The 22277-nt window shown below is 37.3% G+C and overlaps 1 protein-coding gene across 5 annotated transcripts in view; it reads left to right on the forward strand.

Annotated features, from left to right (window-relative positions):
• The window catches only part of LRRTM4 (leucine rich repeat transmembrane neuronal 4), a 319070-nt gene that overhangs the window by 197312 nt on the left and 99481 nt on the right, over positions 1-22277 (forward strand). For 3 of the 5 annotated variants that reach the window (XM_039332967.1, XM_039332965.1, XM_039332966.1), the window contains one exon: positions 8579-8641. The exons of the other annotated variants lie outside the window; for them this stretch is intronic. In XM_039332967.1, coding sequence (XP_039188901.1) covers positions 8579-8641 — 63 coding nt within the window. The remainder of the gene's footprint in view (positions 1-8578; positions 8642-22277) is intronic. 5 annotated transcript variants of the gene reach the window in all.

Raw genomic sequence — 22277 nt, forward strand, 5'->3', positions numbered from 1 at the left:
GCACACTCTCCCTCCCTCCCTCCCTCCCTCCCTCCCTCTCTCTCTCTCTCTCTCTCTCTCTCTCTCTCTCTCTCTGTGTGTGTGTGTGTGTGTGTGTGTGTGTGTGTGTGCAGAGAGAGAGAGGAAGAGGAAAGAAATGTGAGTGGAAGTTTATCACACAGTATTTATCTGTATTCTTTTACTTGTCAGAAAAGTACTGTGAATGGGTGCCATTTCTGCAGTGGGTTAGGGATTTTACCAACACTCCTTTTGATAAGCAGTGCTATAAAAAATAAGTCTATTGTTGTTCAATGAATCATGGCAACTCATCCATATAGAGAATTTTGTGACTTGCCAAGTTAATAAAATATTGATTAGAGCAATGTCTCTAATACTAGACCAAGAAGAAATATAGCACTTACAAACATTTTTTACACTTAGGTCTGACTCTGCACCCACCAGAGTTGCTATAGCAGCTGTCACTTTCAAAATCTTGCAGGTTTATTTGTGATGCTTCTATATACAAGCATCTTTAATTCAGTTGACTGAGGACATAGTGAAAAGAAAGTGGAGAACTCAACAGATATATATTGAATTTATTCTATCACTCCTAAATTCAGTAAAAAAAATGATTCTTAAAAATACCACCAAGCTTCTCATCTTTGCAAGCCCAAGTATATTCTGTGTTTATCTTTTAAAATTGTAAAAAGATCCATCTCTTTACTAAATCAGAATATATTAGCTTGGAGATGGTGGAAGAAATAAGCAAATGCAAAAAATTCAGCTACATTAATGAAAAATGCAAAACCATTCGTCTGACAGTAAATAAATTTGCAAAATGCAAACTCTCTGACCAGAATGCACCTAAGAATGGCATGATCAGATTTATCAATAGAGAAGGCAACGTGGGCAGACATGGCCCCTTGTTTCCACCTTTCTTGTCTCACAAGAGACATCAGGGAAATGAATAATTAGATAGCAAACATATATTTTTTTTAAGAAATGACACATATGCTTCTTAGGAGAAGAATAAGAAATTAGGATGGAACTTATGGACTTATGAACTTATGGAAAGTATGGAACTTTCTTTTATCCGCATCTTTTCATTGTGGGACAGAAGACAGAAGAAGGTTCCATCATCCACATGTAGGTGGACAACAGGACTATTCCTTCTTGCTTCCAGTTGAGGAAGAAGGAAAGAATTGCAAATGTTGTACCTTTACACATTTCATCTGTATGCAGAGCTGAACAAGCTGAAGCTCACAGGAAGCGTAACTCCGAACTACATACTTATAGCTACAGATTCCATAGCTTCTTCCACTTGTTACCACATTTGTTATGTGTTGGGTAGTGAAATTCTTGCCAGAGTCAGATGTCTGAAACTGCTCAAACTTCCTCTGTTGGTTTATCAGACAGAGCACTCACTGTAATTTTCTTTCTTTCTTTTTGATTGTATTCTCTTTCTAGGAAGCAAAAATGGCAACTTCTTAAATTTATTGGGTTATTGGCAGCCAGCCTATGCCAGGCTGCCAAACATACACCTATAATTTCCCCTAAATCTTCTGGTTGAACATGCAAAATAAATACCCAGCCAGAGGAGGGATGGGGGAGAGAATTCCCATTTCCATCAATCTGCAAAGCTTATGAGTCTATATTAGAACAGAAGAAATGGGGTTTAAAATAATTTTGAAAGGAACTCTATTTACGTGATCTAACAAGGCTTGGTTTCGCTGCCTGACAGCTTGCCCTAGAAATATTCTAAAGGAATAAAGAGACTACCCTCTGCTTATTTTAAAATAATAATATTGCTACGTCTCCCCAAACTTCTTTCAGTTATATTTCTTCTGGGCAAAAAATAATACCTACATGGAAAACACTATATTCTCTAGTTTTATAATAGGACTCTTTGAAAACATTATTTCAACTAAAACAGTCTGTTGGCCTTGGGTGGCTCAGTTTGAATAAAGAATGATAAAAGATTTAGTTTGACACCCCCATTTTTCTTCCTGAGGTCAGCTGGTTCATAGCATCATACAACTGGAAGGGATCTTTGAGGTCTTCTAATCCAGCCCCCTGCCCCAGGGCAAATGATCCAAACTTTACTTGAAACCACCAGCGATAGGGCTGATGTTCAAAACAAAAATATTGTAAAAAAATTACACAGCCCGGCATACTCCTTTTGTTGCTTATTAAACGTCTTATTTGATGCAGCTGCTTTTTTTTAAAAAAGAAATACTTTCTAATCCCATTTTATATGTATAAAAAATAAGTTTTGTTGTCTTGATTTCAGGAGAGTCTCCCTATTGTTGCAACACTGTCATTTAAAAACAAGCAAGTCTACTGGTAGTCCTCAATTTGCGACCTCCGTTGAGTCCAATTTTTCTGCTGCTAAGCCAGACATTTGTTAAGTGAGCTTTGCCCCATTTTATGACCTGTCTTGCCACAACTGTTAAGTGAACCACTACAGTTGTTAAGTTAGTAACAGGTTTGTTAAGCAAATCTGGCTTCCCCACTGACTTTGGCTGATCAGACAGTCACAAAAGGTGACTGTCTGATCGCAGGACACTGCAACCATCATAAATATGAGTCAGTGGCCAAGAGTCTGAATTTTGATCATGGGACCTGTCAAAAGTGTGGAAAATGGACACAGGTCACTTTTTCCAGTGCTATTGTAACTTCAAACAGTCACTAAATGAATTGTTGTAAGTATTGTTCTGAATTTCTGTTGTGGAGTTTTCAAAACCTTGAACTCCAATTTCAATGCTTTTTCCATAGAAGTAAGTATCTACCCTAGGACATCCAATCAAATATGCAATCCAACGTCAAAATATTTCTGTTAAATATTTACTTCGAAGAGCTATCATCCATACTGATCCTATGAGAGAAAACCTTTTTAAAGTTCACCCATATTCTTGTAATTTTCACCCACATTCTTGTGAAGGGAACCGAAAAGTATGTTTCAGTTGCCTGAATGACAATGTGCCAATTACAATGCAAAGAATAGCCACATTTATTTCAGAGTTCTGCTATAACTATGGTAACCTTGCTGCTTGTATGACTTTGCTAAAGGATGAGCCAAAGGAAAAAAAAACCCTAACCCTCCAGAGAAAAATAGAGAAGTCTTAGTAACGTGTTGTTGAGTAACATCATTAATTTTCCATCCACTGTTTGCTTGGGCTGGTACTTCAAATTTGAAGTTTTAATGATGCTCATTAACAAAGTCAGAGGGAACCTGTAGGTGGAATAGCTCTCATTGCTTGTTTTAGAGTTTAATCATGTTGGCTTTCCTTCCCTTTTTCAATATACCATATTGAACATGTGCTGTCACGTTAAACAAACAAAGGTATAATCGCAGTTCCTGGTATTAATATAGCAATGGTTTTGGAGAGAGAATATAGATGGGGAATACAAATTTTAGCAAATTTTCAATATTTTGTTCTCTAATTGGAATCTCATTCTAATATATGCAAATAACATAGTAGTAGTAGTAGCAGTATATTAGCTAGTAATATAGTAGGAAATAACTCGCCCTAATGAATAGTTCTATGACTTGTTTTCTTTTTCAATGTGCTATTTTTCATGAGATCTGCACATCAGTATTGTTTTTATTATGTTCAATTTCCAAAACATCCCAGGTTGATAATGTGAACCAAAAATGATTTGATAATAACATAGAGAAGGTGCTGTTCCCTAAGCTGTAGAAATGGACCTTAATTTATACATCCAGTTAAATATTGAGGATGGCTAGCAACAGTCAAATTACAAATTAAAGCATAAAAGGTTCAGACTAAGTATCCCCCCCCCTCTCTGGAAATCAGATTGATCTGCTAATAAGTTAAAGTCGTTGGCATACTATTTCAAAGCAACAGATTTGCCTCATTCAAAGAATTTAGAAATGTTAATTTCCCATCACATTAACCTGGGTACTCTGCTTCCCCTCGCCCTTCATTTTCTTCCCTTTCACTTTATTAAGCTTTTACATGGTCTCTCTTTCTAAAGACTTCAACCTGCCTATTATTTTCTTCTTTTAAAAAAATTGTGGCAAGTCTGATTTTGTTTAATGAAATATTCTCCTTGCATGGAACTTTACCTCCTCTCTTCCCCACTCCCCAGAGATTAAATTGGTTCCAACAGTGCTGGATTTTCACAAGATCCTGAAAATGTGCTTTTACTAATGGGTGTGTCTCTGCTAGCATGCTAGGACCCGTGCAGTGTCTGTATTGATTGCTATGGATGGATGCGACTACTTCCATGATCTAATCTGATGATAACATAATAAAATATAATAATATAGTAATATATTAAAATAATAATATTATAATAATAGCAATAATAATGATGATTAATATAATATAATATTATAATATAATGTAATATAATGTAATGTTATAATATAATATAATATAATATAATATAATATAATATAATATAATATAATAATACATAGCAATAGCACTTAGACTTATATATCACTTCACAGTGCTTTACAGTGCTCTCTAAGTGGTTTACAGAATCAGCATTTTGCCCCAAACAATCTGGGTCCTCATTTTACCAACCTCGGAAGGATGGAAGGCTGAGTCAACCTTGAGCTGGTCAGGATCGAACTCCAGGCTGTGGGCAGAGTTTGCCTGCAATACTGTACTTTAACCACTGTGCTACCGGTGCTCTCTATATAAATTAATATAATACAATATATAATATAAAGAATGGAATATATAAGAATGGGTATATAACTGGATTGTAAATAAATAAATACATGCATATATACAACATCAGTGGCAACTTTTTTTAAAAAAAAAATGCATTGGTACAAAGAAATAACAAGCTGAAGAAGAGAATTTACTTCTTCGTCCTAGTGCATGATGATCCTAATTTATACATATACATACGTACATACATACATACATACATACATATATGTATCAAACCATTGTTTGCAATTAGCCACATCATCAGAGATCGGAAGAAAGAGCAAAGCATTTTTATATTGCTCAGCTTAGCTCACCGTAAAGAGCACAGAGCTGTTTACAGAATTTGATACCCTAAAATTCTCATTATAAAAGAAATTTATACTTTCACAGAAGTATGACAGAGAAGTAACGTCTGTTAAAAGAAGCTGCAACTGGGTCAGTATTCTCTGTGAAGGTATTTTGCAGGACATTGTTTGTCATAAGTACTCCAACACTGAAGTGCAGAGAGGAAGAGAGATTAATTCCATCCAACAGCTTTTAGGATTACTTGCTGCTCAGACTAGGGACAATAGGGGCTGGCAGATAATTGACATTTGCCTTTGGAAATCCAAACGGAAGCCCAGTGTTTCATCTGATTTGTCTCATTGTTCATTCTTAATGCACTTCTTATAGATTAAAGAGCCATATAATTCACTCATTGGAGCAACTAGATGGTTTAAAATAGAGGTCCCCAACCTTTTGGGCACCAGAGACCAGTTCCGTAGAAAGAGATTTTTCCACAGACCAGAGGATGCGTGGTTTAGGATGCTGCCTGCATCCTGCAGATGGGGCTTTGCTTGTTTGTGCGGACAAGTTGCTGGCATGCCGTGGCTCAGTACTGATCCACGGACTGGGGGTTGGGGACCCCTGGTTTAAAATGAGAGAGATGAATTGACAAAGAGGTGCATTACTATAAAAATTCCCTTCTCATCCTACGGGTGGTCTGTGTCTTCCTCAATCTTGGGTTCTCTATCAGAGGCCTGGCAGTTTGAGGGTTCTGCACAGCTGTTCTTAGCCCTTCATCTTCTGGACAGAGAGCTCTGATGTCATTCCAGGGATCTGTTGGAGCGCCTCTCCCAGTTTAGGAGTCACAGTCCCACCGTTGGGACCATGTTTGTATTTATTTCCCTATCTATTCCAGTTCTTCCTTCAAGCCCTGGTACTTCTCCACCTTCTCAAACCCTTTCTTCCTGATTTTGCTGTCATTTATATCAAGGGTCCCCAACCCTGGTCCTTGGCCTGGTGCTGGTCCATAGCCCATTCAGAACTGGGCTGCAAAGGGTTGGGAGGATATGTGCATTTGCACAGCTATATCTGTGAAAGTGGCACCCTCTGTGTGCACGAAATCATCCCCTCTCCTCACCACTACTGCTGCTGCCATCTCCAGAAAGTTTGGGGAACACTGATTTACACCACTATTGCTATATTCTGATCTGTATCTACTAATGGAATATCTAGTTGATTGGCTAGCATCTGCCTGTCTTGTTTGGATCCAGAGGTCCCACAGGATTTTAGCCTTTTTTATTCTGCATGACCTTCTGTGGGAATTCTTAATATGGATTTGGGAGGGTCTAGTCTAGTCCATATACTGTGCAGATGTTGCTCTATACAATGCCAGCAATTGTATTATACCACTCAGTGTATGCTATTCCTGCCTGCATTTTACACCCTGTCACTATGTGTTGAACTGTCTCTGAGGCCTTTTTGCATAATATATATGCACACATACACACACACACACACACACACACACACAGAGAGAGAGAGAGAGAGAGAGAGAGAGAGAGAGAGAGAGAGAGAGAGAGAGAGAGAGATCTTGGGTCAGTTACAACCATAGAATGCTGCACTGAGGTCTAATTTTGAGCATGACTGCTGCTATTTTTAAACAGCTCTTCTTCAGAACAACATCTTGACAGATTGTTTGCCTCCTTCTCTGCAGAAAGGAGGAGAATCTCACACTGTTCCTTTTTCTTGCATATCTTATCTGTAAATTCTGTGCAAGAATCTCGAAGGATGTATAATATTCCCAGCAAGGAGGTATAGCTCAGTGTGGAATGAGAACCAAGGTGACAGGAGTGGTTAAGGTGTTCCAGGCTATCTTCAGCCATTGAAAGCTCAAAGGAGAGTTTGAACTAATTTCTCAGCTCAATATAGTTTAACGTTTAGTGTTGTGGGGATAATTTGGAGAAAGAAATATGCTGCTTTTACCACTGGGAGGAAAAATGTGATAACTCTATGACGTTCTATGGATCCTGCTTCTTCCTAATGGAATGAATAGCTGAAGTGCTTTGCTTTACTCATTTATTTATTTATTTATGAGACTTATATACCGCTTTAAGTGCAAGCACTCTCTAAGCGGTGTACACCAGTAAACAATGTATATATATATTTACATTGCCCCCAACAATCTGGGTCCTCATTTTACCTACCTTGGAAGGATGGAAGGCTGAGTCAACCTTGAGCCGGTGAGATTTGAACCGCTGACCTGCTGAACACAGTCAGCTAAAGTGGCCTGCAGTACTGCACTCTAACTGCTGCGCCACCTCAGCTCATCATGAGTGATTGCTGTGCATGGTGGTAAATGGACCACCTGAGATCAGCAAGGTCAACAAAGGGTATTTATATAAACTTAACACTGCCTCAGTGCTTTGCTGAGAGAGTCAACATGTCTCTGGTTAACATTTATCTTACAAAGAAAAACAATGCATCTCCATAGCTGAAACATTTCTTCATGGTGGATCCATTGGTAGAAACATAAACAAATGTTTGATTGTGTATTTAAACTTTTACAAATTTTACAATTTTAGTTTTAGAATTGGTTTAATTGGGTTCATTGTATGTCAGTAGCCAGGTAAATCTGGTAGCTAAAAATAAGAAGAGGACCAATACATAAATTAAAGCTCAGGTATCCCCATACCTCTCCTACTCCTTTATACTCTAAGCAAATTGATGAGGTCTTTGTAAACCATCTGATTTTAAATCATCATGCATTACAATCTTATCTTACCTTACCTTACCTTACCTTACCTTACCTTACCTTACCTTACCTTACCTTACCTTACCTTACCTTACCTTATCTTATCTTATCTTATCTTATCTTATCATCTTTGTGTGTGTGTTCCAAATTATAGCTGAAATAAACCTCTGAATCTTAAAGTAAGAACTATTGCTTTGTGTTGCTGTCTTTAGTTTCTTTCATTGGGTTTTTCCATGACACCTCACTCCATGCACCCAGACGCACACCATCATAAAACTATTCAAACAGAGTTCCAATTATTTTATAACCAAGAGTATCATATTTTGCAAAAGCAACTTCTCACAAATAAAACCAGATAAATAAAATGCAAGTAATTCAAGTTCTGGCCTTATGCAGAAAAAATTTAAAAAGTTATTTTTTTTTTTTACACAAAAGTGAGATTCCCAAATAAGTTATTTTTTATTTTTATTTTTTTCTTTGAAATGCATATTTTCCTTCAGTCTTACCTGGTCGTGAAATTAAATTAATGCATTCCTGGCTCACATCCTTTATAGTAAAGTAATTGCTTCTGGCAACACAGTGTTAGTTTTCAGTTGTTATGATGCAGAAATACACCCATAAATCAGGGATTGCTGATGTGTTGCATTATGTGCCAAGCCCTCAAATTAACTCCAAGGGATATTTGTCACTAGGACACAGCTAGTGCATAGTTGTCATTAAAAAACAAGAAGTGTTTGTGGAAAAAATGCACAAGGAAAGAAAACACAATGGTTTTAGATATCGCCCCATGCCAAGTCACCAGTTTTGTGGGGAATTATTCTGAAATATCCATTTATATCTCTTAGAGAGGGAAAGCTTTGCATTGAAAATTTGTTTTCCCCCCCATACACAGATCTGCAGTCAGAAACTGAAAATGGAACGTATTAACTTGCTCAGCTATTTGTGGCTTATTCAGGTACGTGTTGGGGTTGTTTGCATATCATCTTGTAGTTTGCACATAACTTCCTCATAAGCACTCCTAGAATCAATATTGATGGATAATGGGCTAGAGGCTGTGATTCAATATATTCATCAACTTGGGACCATGAATTGGAAATGGAATGTAATGAATGTGTACTGCTGCTAAATTTTATGTACACACTGATGAATGAAGCTACCTGCGTCCTTCCAACCATCCAAAGAATAATGTACTGCATCCTCTTGGATACATTTGCAATCTTCTCTGATGCTTTTCTCTTAAACTTCCATGACAAAAAGGTCCAATGGCTGATGTTTAGACCAATAGTTCTCAACCTTTTCTTTACCATGGACCCCCTTTAAGTACCCACATACCATGGCCATTGACCCCCAAGACTTACCTCAAGATTTTATATCATAAATTTCTTTAAGCCTTTGGGGACCTCCTGTGACATTATTTCCCCCCCCCCCAGGGATCCATTCATCACAAGTTGAGAACCACTGTTTTAATAGGCAGAACTTGTTACAATGGCTTCAAAAATGTAAAGGTTGGTTGTAGACAATTATGCTATGATGCATAGTATTTTCTTGGGTTCCCTCCATCCCACTCTACTCTCAGTGATGGAATTTGTCCAGATTCCTAAAAGGTAAGGAGGAGCAAGAGACAACTCAATTCAGATAGTTTGTGTTGGACAAAGAGGGTGACGATGGTTCCTCCCTAATCATTATGAGAGTATATGCATTATGCTTATGTCTGCTTTAGCTTAGCTAGACTTATGTCTATAGAAGAGGGACAATAAAGCAAATTGCTCAATGTATCTTTCTGAAGTTTTGGGGGGAAGCTGACAGCCTTTCGCTTTGCAAAACATATTGTATGGAATGAGTCCATAGGATAGCATCAGCATATTCATGTGCATTGTTCTAGAATAGAAAGATATTGCTGCTGCTGAACTACCCATTACTGAACTACCCATTTGTTTTATGGTGAAAAATTGTCCTGATTAAATTTTGCATCCAATGGCCATGTAATGGTGCCAATATGAACTCGAGTAATCTTCACAGTCTTGGGGAGTAAATTACAACTTGAATTCAAGTTGCTGGAATGGGAATTAGCATCTTGTCCTCCCCCCTCCCATCCTTCTTTTATAGTTACTACATGCTCCCTGCCACTTTGACTGGCTGAAATGATAAGATGACAACACCACTTTTTGTAGGCAAGTGATGGTTTCATAATCATTTGTAAAAAAAAATGACAGAGGAGCTTTTTCTGGACAACAATGACAAAAAGTTACTGCCAAGATAGGATAATTTCTGCTCTTGTGTATACCAGTGCCACTTCAATCAAACCCACCCTTCAGTTTTAGTTATCAATCATCCTTACCTTCTTGTTAGTGACAAAAGAATGTTTTAAAAGCCAACAGCCCAATCAGCCTAGGCGTTAGTTTGTGCATCAGTTAAAAACACTCAGAAATCTTGATTATTCATTTTTCCGGCTTGGGGAGAAGATAAGTTCCCATTGTTGTGTATTTCCGACTGACAATATGGCTGGGATCACTGAATTTGCTTCTCTTGGTTGCTGAATTGTCAGGATTCACATGCAGGTCCCCCTCGATGTACAACCACAACTGAGCCGAAAATTTATGTTGCTCGGTGAGAAATTTGTGAAATGAGTTTTGCCCCATTTAACAGCTGAATCACTGCGGTTGTTAAATTAATGACACAGTTGTTAAATGAACCTGGTTTCTCCATGGACTTTGCTTGTCAGAAGATCACAAAAGAGGATCACACAACTCTGGGACACTACAACCCTCATAAATGTGAGTCAGTTGCCAAGCATCCAGATTTTGATCATGTGACCGTGGGGGTGCTGCAGCGGTCATAAATGTGAAAAATGATCATCAGTCTTTTTTTTTTCCAATGCTGTTGTAACTTTGAATGGTCACTAAATGAACTGCGGTAAGCCGAGGACAACCTTGTGCTACTTTGATCAAACTGAGCTGGAGTCCCAAAACACACACAGATATGAAATAAACCAGTGTTAATGTTAGTTAAGCAAACCTGGTCTCTGAGCGATGGAAAGTCATTCACAAACTCACAGAAGAGTTGACTAGCACTCACGTCCTCCCTCCTCCCCTTTTCTTGCTGGTAAGTATAATTTCCACAAAAGTTGTCAGCTTCTCTATCCCGGTTGTTCCCAATTACTTTTATTGCCTCTTAAAATTTAGATACTCGTTTAAATGAGGAAGAGATTCATTTTTGTAAAGCAAGAGTGGTCTTGGAACTGTAGACTGGAGCAGGTTTGGAAGCACAGCAATGTTTTACAAGCCTCGTATGACTCTTTTTTCATTAACCGTCTTCATTTACAGTTGAGACTTTTTATAGGGCTTTCTCTTTGATGATAATTCTGCACATGATGGAGTGAAACTGAGTCTTTATTTAATTGAATGCACAGCTCATTACAACTCAGTCTGAAAATATTTAAGGTGGAGAAAAGGTTTATCTTTTTTTTTCAAAAGAAACGAGAGGAACTGCCATACAGGTATGCCTCGAGTTATGATCAAACCTGAGCCCAAAAGTTGTGTTTTGGGCATGACAGTTGCCCCATTTTATGACCTTTCTTGCCATGGTCATTAAGTGAATCCCTGACATTATTAAATTAGTGACATGGTCAAAGCAACTTGGTTTCCCCACTGACATAGGTTGTCAGAAGGTTACAAAAGGGGTGTCATGGTTCTGACAGATGAAACTCTTCAAAGAACTTTGAGGCTTTGTTTACCTTAAAGAATCTTTATTCAAGTAGCGTAGCATCGGCACTTACATAGCCAAAGCCAAAATCTGAATTCCCCTCCCCTGAACACATAGTATCAAAGCACGATTCCCTCCTCTAATTTACAGTCATAAATCACATTCTCCAATTAGCTTGAAATGCAGACTTTCCCTCCAGTTCTCCAATCCGCTAATTCTTATCATCTCTTATTTCAAAAACCTTGGTTCTCACACTAGTTACAGTATTGTTATGTCTAACTAAACTCCCATGCACATTCCTCCTCCTCCCTGCCCCCCAGTATCATCTAATTCTAACTCTAATTCTAAGAGTAAAACATAAGAAGGAAAATGGTTGCATCCCCATATATTGTCAAAGCAAAAACATCCGATGTTAGCAGGATGTTGACAAGGGGATCACATGATCCTAGAAACTACATCTGTTCATAAATGTGAGTCAGTTGCCATGCATCTGAATGTTGATCATGTGACCATGGGGAGGCTGCAACCATTGTGTGAAAAGTAGCAATAGATCACTTTTTTCAGTGCCCTTGTAACTTTGAAGAGTCACGAAATGAACTGTTGTAAATCAGGGAATATAAACACCATCATCCTCATCAACACTGGCAGGGCAAGCTACTGTATATAATCCAAGAGCAATCCCCACTCCCTTCTAGCACTGAAGATGTTATCTATTTGGTAACAAAACATCTGCAAGCAAACAACCAAGTTCAGAGAGCATCAAGGAATCCACAGTATTTAAATTATTTTGATTTGTCAGTAAAGGATTGAAGAGATAGCAGGAGAGGTCTGAAGAGGTGTATGGATTAGCCAACTCAAGGCCTGTTCTTTCCCATCCAGCTCCATACAACCTTCCAACACTAGGGCAAGAACTTGAGAACATCACTTAGTTGGTCTGAGGGCAAGAAGTATAACTAGATATAATCTGCCTATTAAGGATACCATAACCTAAACCAGTTGTCACCCCCTGAAGCTAGACCAGATTAGGCAACTAAAGACACACAAGGCAATAATACTAATTTTATTATAAAAATATAGTATCTTGCAAGTCAGAGTGCCCCCCCTCCTCCCTCCTTTTATCTTAACTTTATCTTTAACTGTGGAGCATCTTGTCTGATAAATTATCTTAGGTTACACTTCTGCACCAGATGGTTTCGTTTGTCTGAGTGTTGCTTTTGCGGTGACTCTTTTTCCTGTCCCTCAAGGCCATTCCCTCATCTTACTACACCAATAAATGACTTCACACAACAGTTTTTTATGCTGTGGAATCAAGGTGTTCGATAAACTGTCTCCATTTTCACAGGTCTGTTTAATTGCTGGGTTCATACAGGAAGGTCCTTCTGTGTTCCGTAGAATTTTGGATTGCCTTGCTGCACTGACTTGCAAGTACTCCTTTTCTGGTGATGCCTATGCCATAGAATGCATTCTCTCCTGAGGTGCCTAAGACTCCTTTACATCTTTTTTCTGACTTTGTAAAGAATTCCTGATCCCTCCAGGCTCTTTTTATATGAATTGTAGAAAGATGCTACAATTTTGTTTTCTCTTAGTCTGCCTTTCCCCCCTTTATGAGAGAACATTTATCTTGTTCTCTCTTTTTTTTAACACTCTAAAGCGTGTACGTACAGGAAGTAACATAAAATATATTTAATCTTTATCATAATAGCAGTGGTTTTCTTAAAAATCAATAGTGAAACTTCTCACCTCTTTAATTCATTAAAATCAGAGCTTGGTGCTAGTGGCACCTTTAGTTTAATGTTCTTAGATTCTAGATTGTGGCTTAATTAGGCTGTCTTATCTTTCTTGATTTGGGTGAGAAAACAATTCATTCTGTTCCTTGTAGCAGAACATAAGGTGGAAATCTCTGACTTGTTGGGCGTTGCTAATCAATATAACCTGTGGAATAGTGATTACTGAAATTGTCATCTTGGAAGCTACTAGCTCCAAAACTAAACAGTTTCAAAATGAGGTTTCAAGATAAGCAGAAACAGTGTTTGGTGGATGGAAGGAGAGAGAAAAAGTTCAAAATAATAACAGAAGCCCAATTTACTTCCTCCAAAGCATGTTAGAAGAGAGGGAAGGGAAGGGAGAGGAGGGAAATTCCAGTTTCCTTTCTAGCAAATATCAGTAAAATTACAAAATTATATCCTATTCGGTGATTTTGAGCAACTGTACCTTTCCCTTACATTACATTGGAGCATTTGTTCCCACTGTGCTTCTAAACATCTTTTTCGCTTTCAGTCAAAATGCTGAACTGCTCTATGGCTTAATCCTGCTGTCTTCAACATGTTCAGCAGAACCTCAAGCTGAAACAGTTGTGGGATGTTTAATTTTCATACTGTGAATTTAGCATTATGGCCCTGGGATGGGAAACAGAGGGGAGAATTGAGGGATTTGCAGGGAATGAAGCCTCATACTTGGTAAGTGAAAAGAGACTGAATCGTATTTGGAAAAAAAAAATATTTAGAATAACTGAGTTTAAATTGATTCATCCTTTGATTCAATAATATAACAAGTTATGAACTGGAAGGACCAAAAAAAATTGGGAATGTGTGTGTGCATACATACATATCCACACACACAAACACACACTGTATATATATATTGTTCTGCTTCCTTCCTTAATTATCTTTTAAATCAGGAATTCTCTTTATTCCCTGCAATGCTCTATTTAGTTTGGTGGTGGGAAAACATTTTGGAAAATGGAAATCCAAAACCCAGTTTTCCAAAAGTCTCAACAATGCTTTCCATCCAAGAAGAATGGATCTAATGCCTATTTCATAATAATATGGCTTTGAATTTCTGGTTATGTAACCATCTTTGCGGTGTGAATAAGGATTGTTTTCTCCACTTTTTTTTTCTTTTCTTTTCTTCTGAACTTAAATGGTCTTAAATGGTCCCTACAATAGGCAAATGGTACATGGATGTTTCTGTGCTGAGAATGATATATTGGGCTTTCATAGTTGACTGATTTATTTTGCCTTCATGAAAACAAAACTTGACAAAGTCACAATTATCTCCACAAAAGAGATAGAAATAATTTCCTCCAAGTGTTTTAAGTATCAGCTCACTTTGTTAAGAGTCAGGAATTACTTGGAAAAACATGACAAGTGACACTAAAGAAAGCTTTTAAAGTAATGTGCATTCATTCAAGCAACCCCTGTCTTGCTTAATAGTTAAGTAAGAAATTATGGATGTGTCTAAGTATGTTCATAGTATGAGAAGAAGGTTCTCTTGGTAGAAAATATTAATCTTAGCACTGGGTGGAGAAGGAACAAGAAGTCAAGTATCTCCTATTCTTTTTCTCTCATGAGACGGTAAAAAAAATAGGTTGAGAGAGAGTGTGGCATCAAAATAAAAATGTGGCATCAAAGATATTAATTTTGGGAGGAATGCTATGCCCATGGTTAATGATTCAATAGATTAATTTACTTTTTTCCCCAGTAGCTTCATTTAGAAGATGGTTTTCTCCTACCCTAGGAAGTTTCACTTTAAATGTAAAAATGTATGTGTGATTGTGTAGACGTGGACACCTTGAGGTGACATCAGTTTGCATCATTCTTTTCTGATACCAATTATTTCATTTGCTGCCTGCTTTTGTTTGGTTTTCTAATATAATATGCATGCACAATGAAAATGAGAATGAAGCTAGAAAAGCTTCTAAAATAGAACTGAAAACATGTAGTTCTCCTACCATCTCCTCACGGGACTTACTTTTTTGACAGTGATTGGTAGAATTTGAGAGTCCCATTTTCCATCCTTTGGAGATTGGAAATGTTGTAGTGTAAACCATCAATTGGCATAATATAATTTAACATCATAAAATAAAGATTTAAATCTACCACAAAACCCATGAAAAAAAAATGGGGACAACCAATAACTGCATCATTGTTCCTCCTGTTGGACTCCTGAGTCCTCTTCAAATATCTATCTGTCTGTCTTTTCTGTCTTCTCTCTTACCATGGAAGGCAGTCCTTGGTTCTTATTGACTGATTTCTAAAAGGAATTAGAAAACAGGGTTAAATAAAATAAATTAAAAGTACCTTGAGCTAAGGGAAAGTTATAAGAACAGCCAATTGTTTGCCAGGTAGTTTTCATTGAGGTTGTGAGGCATAATACTAATGATGATGATGATGATGATGATGATGATGATGATGATGATAATAATAACAACAACAACAACAATAATAATAAAGTTGGAAGGGACCTTGGAAGTCGGGCAGGAAACCCTATACTATTTCAGACAAATGGCTGTCCAGTCTCTTCTTAAAAACTTCCAGTGTTGGAGCATTCACAATTTCTGGAGGCAGGTTGTTCCACTGGTTAATTGTTCTAGCTGTCAGCAAATTTCTCCTTAGTTCCATGTTGCCTCTCTCCTTGATGAGTCTCCATCCATTGCTTCTTGTCTTCAGTGACTCCATGTTCTTTGGGGCAGCCCCTGAGATACTGGAACACTGCTATCATGTCCCCTCTCATCCTTCTCTTCGTTAAACTAGACATACCCAATTCCAGCAGCCTTTCCGTATACACTTTAGGCTCCAGTCCCCTAATCATCTTTGTTGCTCTTCTCTGTACACTTTCTAGAGTCTCAACATCTTTTTTACATTGTGGTGACCAAAACTGGATGCAATATTCCAAGTGTGGCCTTACCAAGGCATTGTAAAGTGGTATTAATATTTCACGTGATCTTCATTCTATCCCCCTGTTAATGCAGCCCAGCACTGTGTTGGCCTTTTTGGCAGCTGCAGCACACTGCTGGCTCATATTTAAGTGATTGTCCATTAGGACTCTGACTTCCCTCTCACAGTTACTACTATTGAGCAAGGTATCCTCTATACTATACCTGTATATTTGGTTTTTCTTGAACATCATCAAGAGAGCTGCTGCTGATTGCTTTACACAGGTAAGCCACAAACTAAGAAAGCCCACAAAATCTCCCTACAAAATCAGTTATCCAACAAAGATTTGTTCTGGGCCTTTGCTCAGAACAGAGGAGGCACCCCAATATGTTCCTAACTCATCACCTTCTTATTCTTTATTGTTATCTTCATTCATGAGGAAAAAACAATATATCATCAAATTCTCCTATGGCTTACACCTACTCTCAGGCTGGAAGACAATTTCTTTGTGTACTTATTCTCTTATTATTAGTTTTTCTGTAGCGAATGAAGCAGCTGCTTCTCTAGCTGAGAAGAAAATGGATAACTCAGCAATATAAGCAACAGGATGCTTCGGTTAGAGATGCTGCTGCCTAGAAAAATCTGCAGAGGTCTTCTTGCAGAAGATTTACAAGACCTTCTTCCTAGCCAGTGTTTGTGCTGCTTAAGTAAATCATAAACTGATCAAGGAGACTTTTTTTCCCCATTTTTCAGAAACACTTAACAAACACACCCTTAAACGTTACTCTCACTTTTATTCTGTACCTGAAACCATTATTTTTCAATTTTTTTATTAAAGTTTATTATAAGATAAAATACAAATAGAAGCAAAAATTGAGAATGTTAAAGAGGAATGTGCAAATAAAATGAAAGGTGAAAGTAACTTCGAAACTTAGTAGACTACAAAAAAAAAAACAGTTACTATCTCAATTGTTTGCTTTACATATCTAAATGATCCAAGCCATTTATATAACAAGAGAGTTATTTTAATTATCAAAACTCTAAAATTAAGCGGGCTTTTTTTTTCAGCTTCAAGTACAAAATCTAGAAGAGGTTTCTAAATGGAAACCAAATTGAATATATTTTTTTTCTTAATAGAACAATCAATTTTGGCATCTCTGGCAACTCCCTCACCTTTACCATCCATCCTTCCATTGTGGGAATTAATGTGTTCTTCCATCTTTATTCATATGAGATTCTTGCCATTGTCAGTATATGTCATACCAGTACAATCATTAATCATTGTGAATGAATCAAGCCACCAAACAGCTTAGAGTCTTTTGCCACTGTAGCTTAATCCATCCGCCTTAATGCTGATCCTCCTCTTCTCTTTTCTTCCACCTTTCCCAGCATTAAAATCTTTCCCAGAGGGGTAGGTCTTCTGTGGAGCAGAGTTAAATGAAGCAAGAGTGTCATAAGCTAAATGTAGGAAGAAAGAACCAAACAATATTCACAAATAAACAATATCTTAGATTCCTTGGCACTCGCTGAGTTTGGTTGTTTGCTTGCAGATGTTTCATTACTCAACTAAGTAACATCATCAGTGCTAGCACATGTGGAGTTTTGCTCCTTGTTAATATATCAACAAATTTTATATAAACAGGGAGCTAACATTCTCTGAAAGAGAGAATAAGGTGGCAGAATTTTTGCCTCTGCTATTCCTCCTGATATTTGGAACATTCTTGCCAAAGGATTAAAAAAAATGACTTGTATTTCTCAAATGGTAATCTTCTAATTGTGTGGTATTTCACAGCACTGTCATTATACATAGCTGCTGAAATTGAAAATTTTAATGGATTCCAGATCTTTCAGTTTAATGCAGTGAAAAATGGCACTACAAATGATCATAGCCTAATATGGCAAAGTTAACAGTTAATAGAATTTACCTTCTAGAATTCCTTATAGACATTGCAAGAGAAGAATTTGTTCTTCTATTATATTAGGATTCAGAACAAAGACAATGTCAGATCAGAGCATTTCAGTTTCCCAGGATACTGTACTGCAGATCTCATAATACCTATTTTAGAAAAAAACAAGATACAGTACCTGAACTCACATACATAAAAAAAAAAATCAGGTTCTTTCAAAAGGTCTTAACAAATGTAATGTTTTTTAACACTTTATAGTTTTTAATTGATAAAGTACTTGCAGTCTATCTCACATCTGTAAAATTAACCAGCCTGCCCCCTTTCCACCTCTTCACAACTTAAATCCCACTCTGGACAATATGAGTTGTGGTTGGTGAGTTGTTCATCAAAGCTTGAATTTTTAATAAAAATCTGTTAAGTGGAAGAAGAGCTGTTAAGCCTCTTCTGATTTTAGGATTCTAGAAGTCTATTACTGTTGAATTTTTCCTTAAATGATCAACATATGAATTCTATTTAATAAAGTATAAATGGAGTATAAAGACAACAACAACAAAAAAGCTCTAGAAATAGTAAATTTGAATGTTGGACATAAACTCACGTAATTCTCACCATATAGATACACTGACAATACAGACTTCATTATAGACTTTTATTTTAGAAAACTGTCCTTTCTGTTTATTTCATTTAAATATTTTTTTCCTGATTTTGCTCTTTTTTTTTTGTTAAGCAAAGTTATAAACATGAACAAGTAATTTCTCTTCTTCTTTATGGATCTCTTTCATATTTGTCCCTTTTTCTCTTTGTCCTTTATTTTTTCCAAGAAAACATTGATCCTAGACATATCCATGCAATTAATCAGGATAAACCCAACCTAAAAATTAGAAGTCTGCTTATTAGCAGACTGACAAGGGGAGGCAGGTGGAAGGTCAAGGCAGAAACAGAAGTTCAGTTTGAAAATAAAGAGATAGATGTTTTAATTGGTGTTTAAACATACAGAGCAGGATGGACGGGAGCTTGAGGAAAAAAAATCCCTTAAAACATAGCAGCAAAGGAAAAAAGGAAGACGAGGGAGAAAGTCAGAAGACAATATAGTCTGAGAGTTTAAGAGGAGGAAACATTTACTCTTTTTTAAAGTTTTTTATTCATAAAATAGTTAAAACAAAAAAGGACATAACGTGTCATTCCAGTATATATAATCCTAACAATTTGTTCCTTGTCATACATATAATTCCTAATCTCTATATTTACATATTTTCCTATATAATACAGCCTCAAATTTGTTTCTCTATATACTAACACACAGCCAAGCTCCCACCCAATCAGTTCATACCCCCACTGGCAGTTAAAAGGAAGAAACAGCTAAGACCACACATTGCTGCTCGAAGCACGAAGCTGAAAACACCAGCCTGAAGATGACGAATGGGACTTCGTCGAAACGTCGCCAAGACACTTCCAATTTTACGCGGGAGAAAACCCGAACAACCAAAGACCTACATACAAACACCCGCGAAAACCTCAGAAAACTAACATACAGTTTTATATACCACAATCTTAACACTAACTTAAAACACGAACAGTTCTCCTTGACTCGTACCAGCAATAAAATTTGTCCCAGATTTCAAAATAGTCCATTTCTGTCTTGTCCTTTAATTCCATAGTAAGCCTATCCATATCAGCACACAATAAGATTTTATGTAGAATCTCTTCTTCTGTTGGAATTTCTTTGTTTCTCCAGTTTTGTGCATAGGCCAATCTGGCAGCCGTGAAAATATGTAACATTAAATAAAGTGCCCCTTTATCGTATTTCTGCATGGTAATACCTAGTAAGAGGGGTTCTGGTTTTAGCTCTACCTCTGTCATTAGTATTTCTTCTAGCCATTTTTTAACCTTGTTCCCAAAGTCACGGGCTTTCGGGCACTCCCACCACATATGATAATATGTCCCTCTTGCCAAATTACATTTCCAGCACATAGGGGAAATGTTTGGGCCCATTTTAGCTAGTCTTGCGGGTGGGAAATGCCATTTATAAAACATTTTGTAAAGGTTTTCTAGCCAAGGTGAGCTTCCTATTTCGTACCCATAGTTCTTGCCAGATATGCAGATCAAAGTTGAGATCAAAGACCTTGCTCCACATTAACATGGTTTCTTTTACCTGTTCTTCGTACATTGCCTTCTTCTCACAAATAATGATATAACTTTTTAATCATTTTATCCTCAGTACCTAATAGTATTTTACCTAACCCTATCAATTCAATTTTTATACCTAATTCTTTTTTGTCCTTCCAATATCTTGCCTGTAGTTGAGTATGCCCACCATTCTAATTCTATCCCTTCGTCTTGAAGAGTTTAAGAAACATTTACTCTTAAAAAACTTTTTCTTTAACAGTTTTTTTCCTTACTGCTCACTGAGGGCTAAGCTTGCTAATAGTTCATATGTTAGGGGTGCTGTGGGAGATGGGGGGGGGGTGCAGGGACAATGAAGCGAGACAGATTCACAGGTTCAGCCACTTAGCCAGGATGTTGGGTACATGAATAGCTCACTTATAAGAAAACCCAAAACCACATAGCTAGCACAGGAAACTAGGAGCTTTGCAATATTCCCGTTACCAAAGGTGGCGTAACATTTAGCTATTTTGCAGAACAAGCGAGAAAGCTTTAGGGGGCTGCAGTCTAGGTAACCAATCAATATTATATGTTATGCATGTATTATTGGAGGAGAGGAATGCGTTGGGTGGGCAGAGAGATGTATGAAAATCACCCTTTATTATAAAAACTGCTGTAAAACTGTAAATGATGCCTTGGTACCAAAATAAAAGGGGTTTTTTTTCCACCTCTTGGGTTTAGTGATCAATTGGCTTCAACACCAAGCTTAGACCCAGTTTTGGGAACAACACAGAAGGAAAAAGAAAACACTGTTGAGTACCTAGAATCTTACATTCAAAACTTTCTGTGTGATGTTCCATTGCATCCTACAAGCACCTATGTTCATTTTCTTTTCCTAGAATTATATTTCAGTGCTGGGAAGTTGATTTCTTGCTCTCCACCCACCATCTCTTGGCTAATTCTCCAAACTTTTCTTCTAGGGCCTGCATCCCATATACAACAAATACTTTAAGTGCATTGCTGCCTGCTGTAAGTGCAGGTTTTGCCCAGGAAAATTAGTGCCTCACTGACAATATTCTTGCAATATTTTTTTGTGGTATTCGATACCTTAAGGAGATGCTAATGTGGAGTAGAAATGGCAGAGTTGGGCACAGGATTATGAAAAGATCAACTTCCAGACAGGTGTGCCAGCCTGCTGCTTTAAATGACAAGCTGACATACTTACATGTAACTCAGTCTAATTATAAGCCCTTCAGATTGCAGTTTCAAATAGCAAACTGACATACTTACAGGGACTGGGTGAAATCTTCTCACAATTTATTATCCTCCTTACCGGAAACATTGAGGGTGAATATGTGTCCATAGATCTGACAGTTAATTTATGTATTTTTTACCAAAAGGAGAAGAGTCCAAATGTCTAGAAGCCACAGGTAGCAGGCAGAGTGATGATCATTGGATGGGTCACAAATTCTGTTGGCTTGTCTATCATCTCAACTGTTGTTTTCATAATTAGGCTAATCATCTCACTCTCTTTCTTTTTGAATAAGTACAGCAGTCAAGGCAATTGACCAAAGAACACACATTTCCCAGGAAATGAGTAAAAACAACCCATCCAATTACATATCTGATTCTGTTTTACACAGACTTACAAAATAGCAGAGGGAGACATTTTGTTTTCTTTAATGAGCAAACCTCTTGCCCGAAATGGCCTCTGATTTTGTCAGTTCATAAATACATCTAACTCCTCAACAGTTTATTCACACCACCATGCGTAGTTCAGATAGGGACAATTTGCTCTGAAAAGTGAGATTCCATGTTCACGACTTGAGACAACCTATTGGGGTGCTTTGTAATAATGCACTGAACAATAGCAATTGGAGTTGTGACCAAAGTGACAGGCTCACTACTTCTTAGTTATTTCTTCCTTCCACTTTGCTGCAGCTCTAGAAGTATTTTTATGACTCCAGAAATTACTTCCAACAGCAGAAGGGATTCCACCTCTTTAAATAAAAATGGTTGCTAAATTTAGTTTTGCGGAATTCCAGAAATGCAACCCAAGGGAGAGGAGGAAGACTAACGGTGGAGTTTAGAACTTCCAAACAGAGCTTCATTAAATTGTCCACTATAAGGGAATCCTTCAAATAAAAAGGAAAGCAAAGGAATATTCTTGGTATCTAGGCATCCTACCAGCTTCCCCCACCTTTTTTTATCTTTTTGGTATTTT

This window comes from Crotalus tigris, unplaced genomic scaffold (assembly GCF_016545835.1).
Source record: "Crotalus tigris isolate CLP2741 ecotype Arizona unplaced genomic scaffold, ASM1654583v1 scf7180000024470.1849372, whole genome shotgun sequence".
In the NCBI taxonomy this organism is placed as follows: domain Eukaryota; kingdom Metazoa; phylum Chordata; class Lepidosauria; order Squamata; family Viperidae; genus Crotalus; species Crotalus tigris.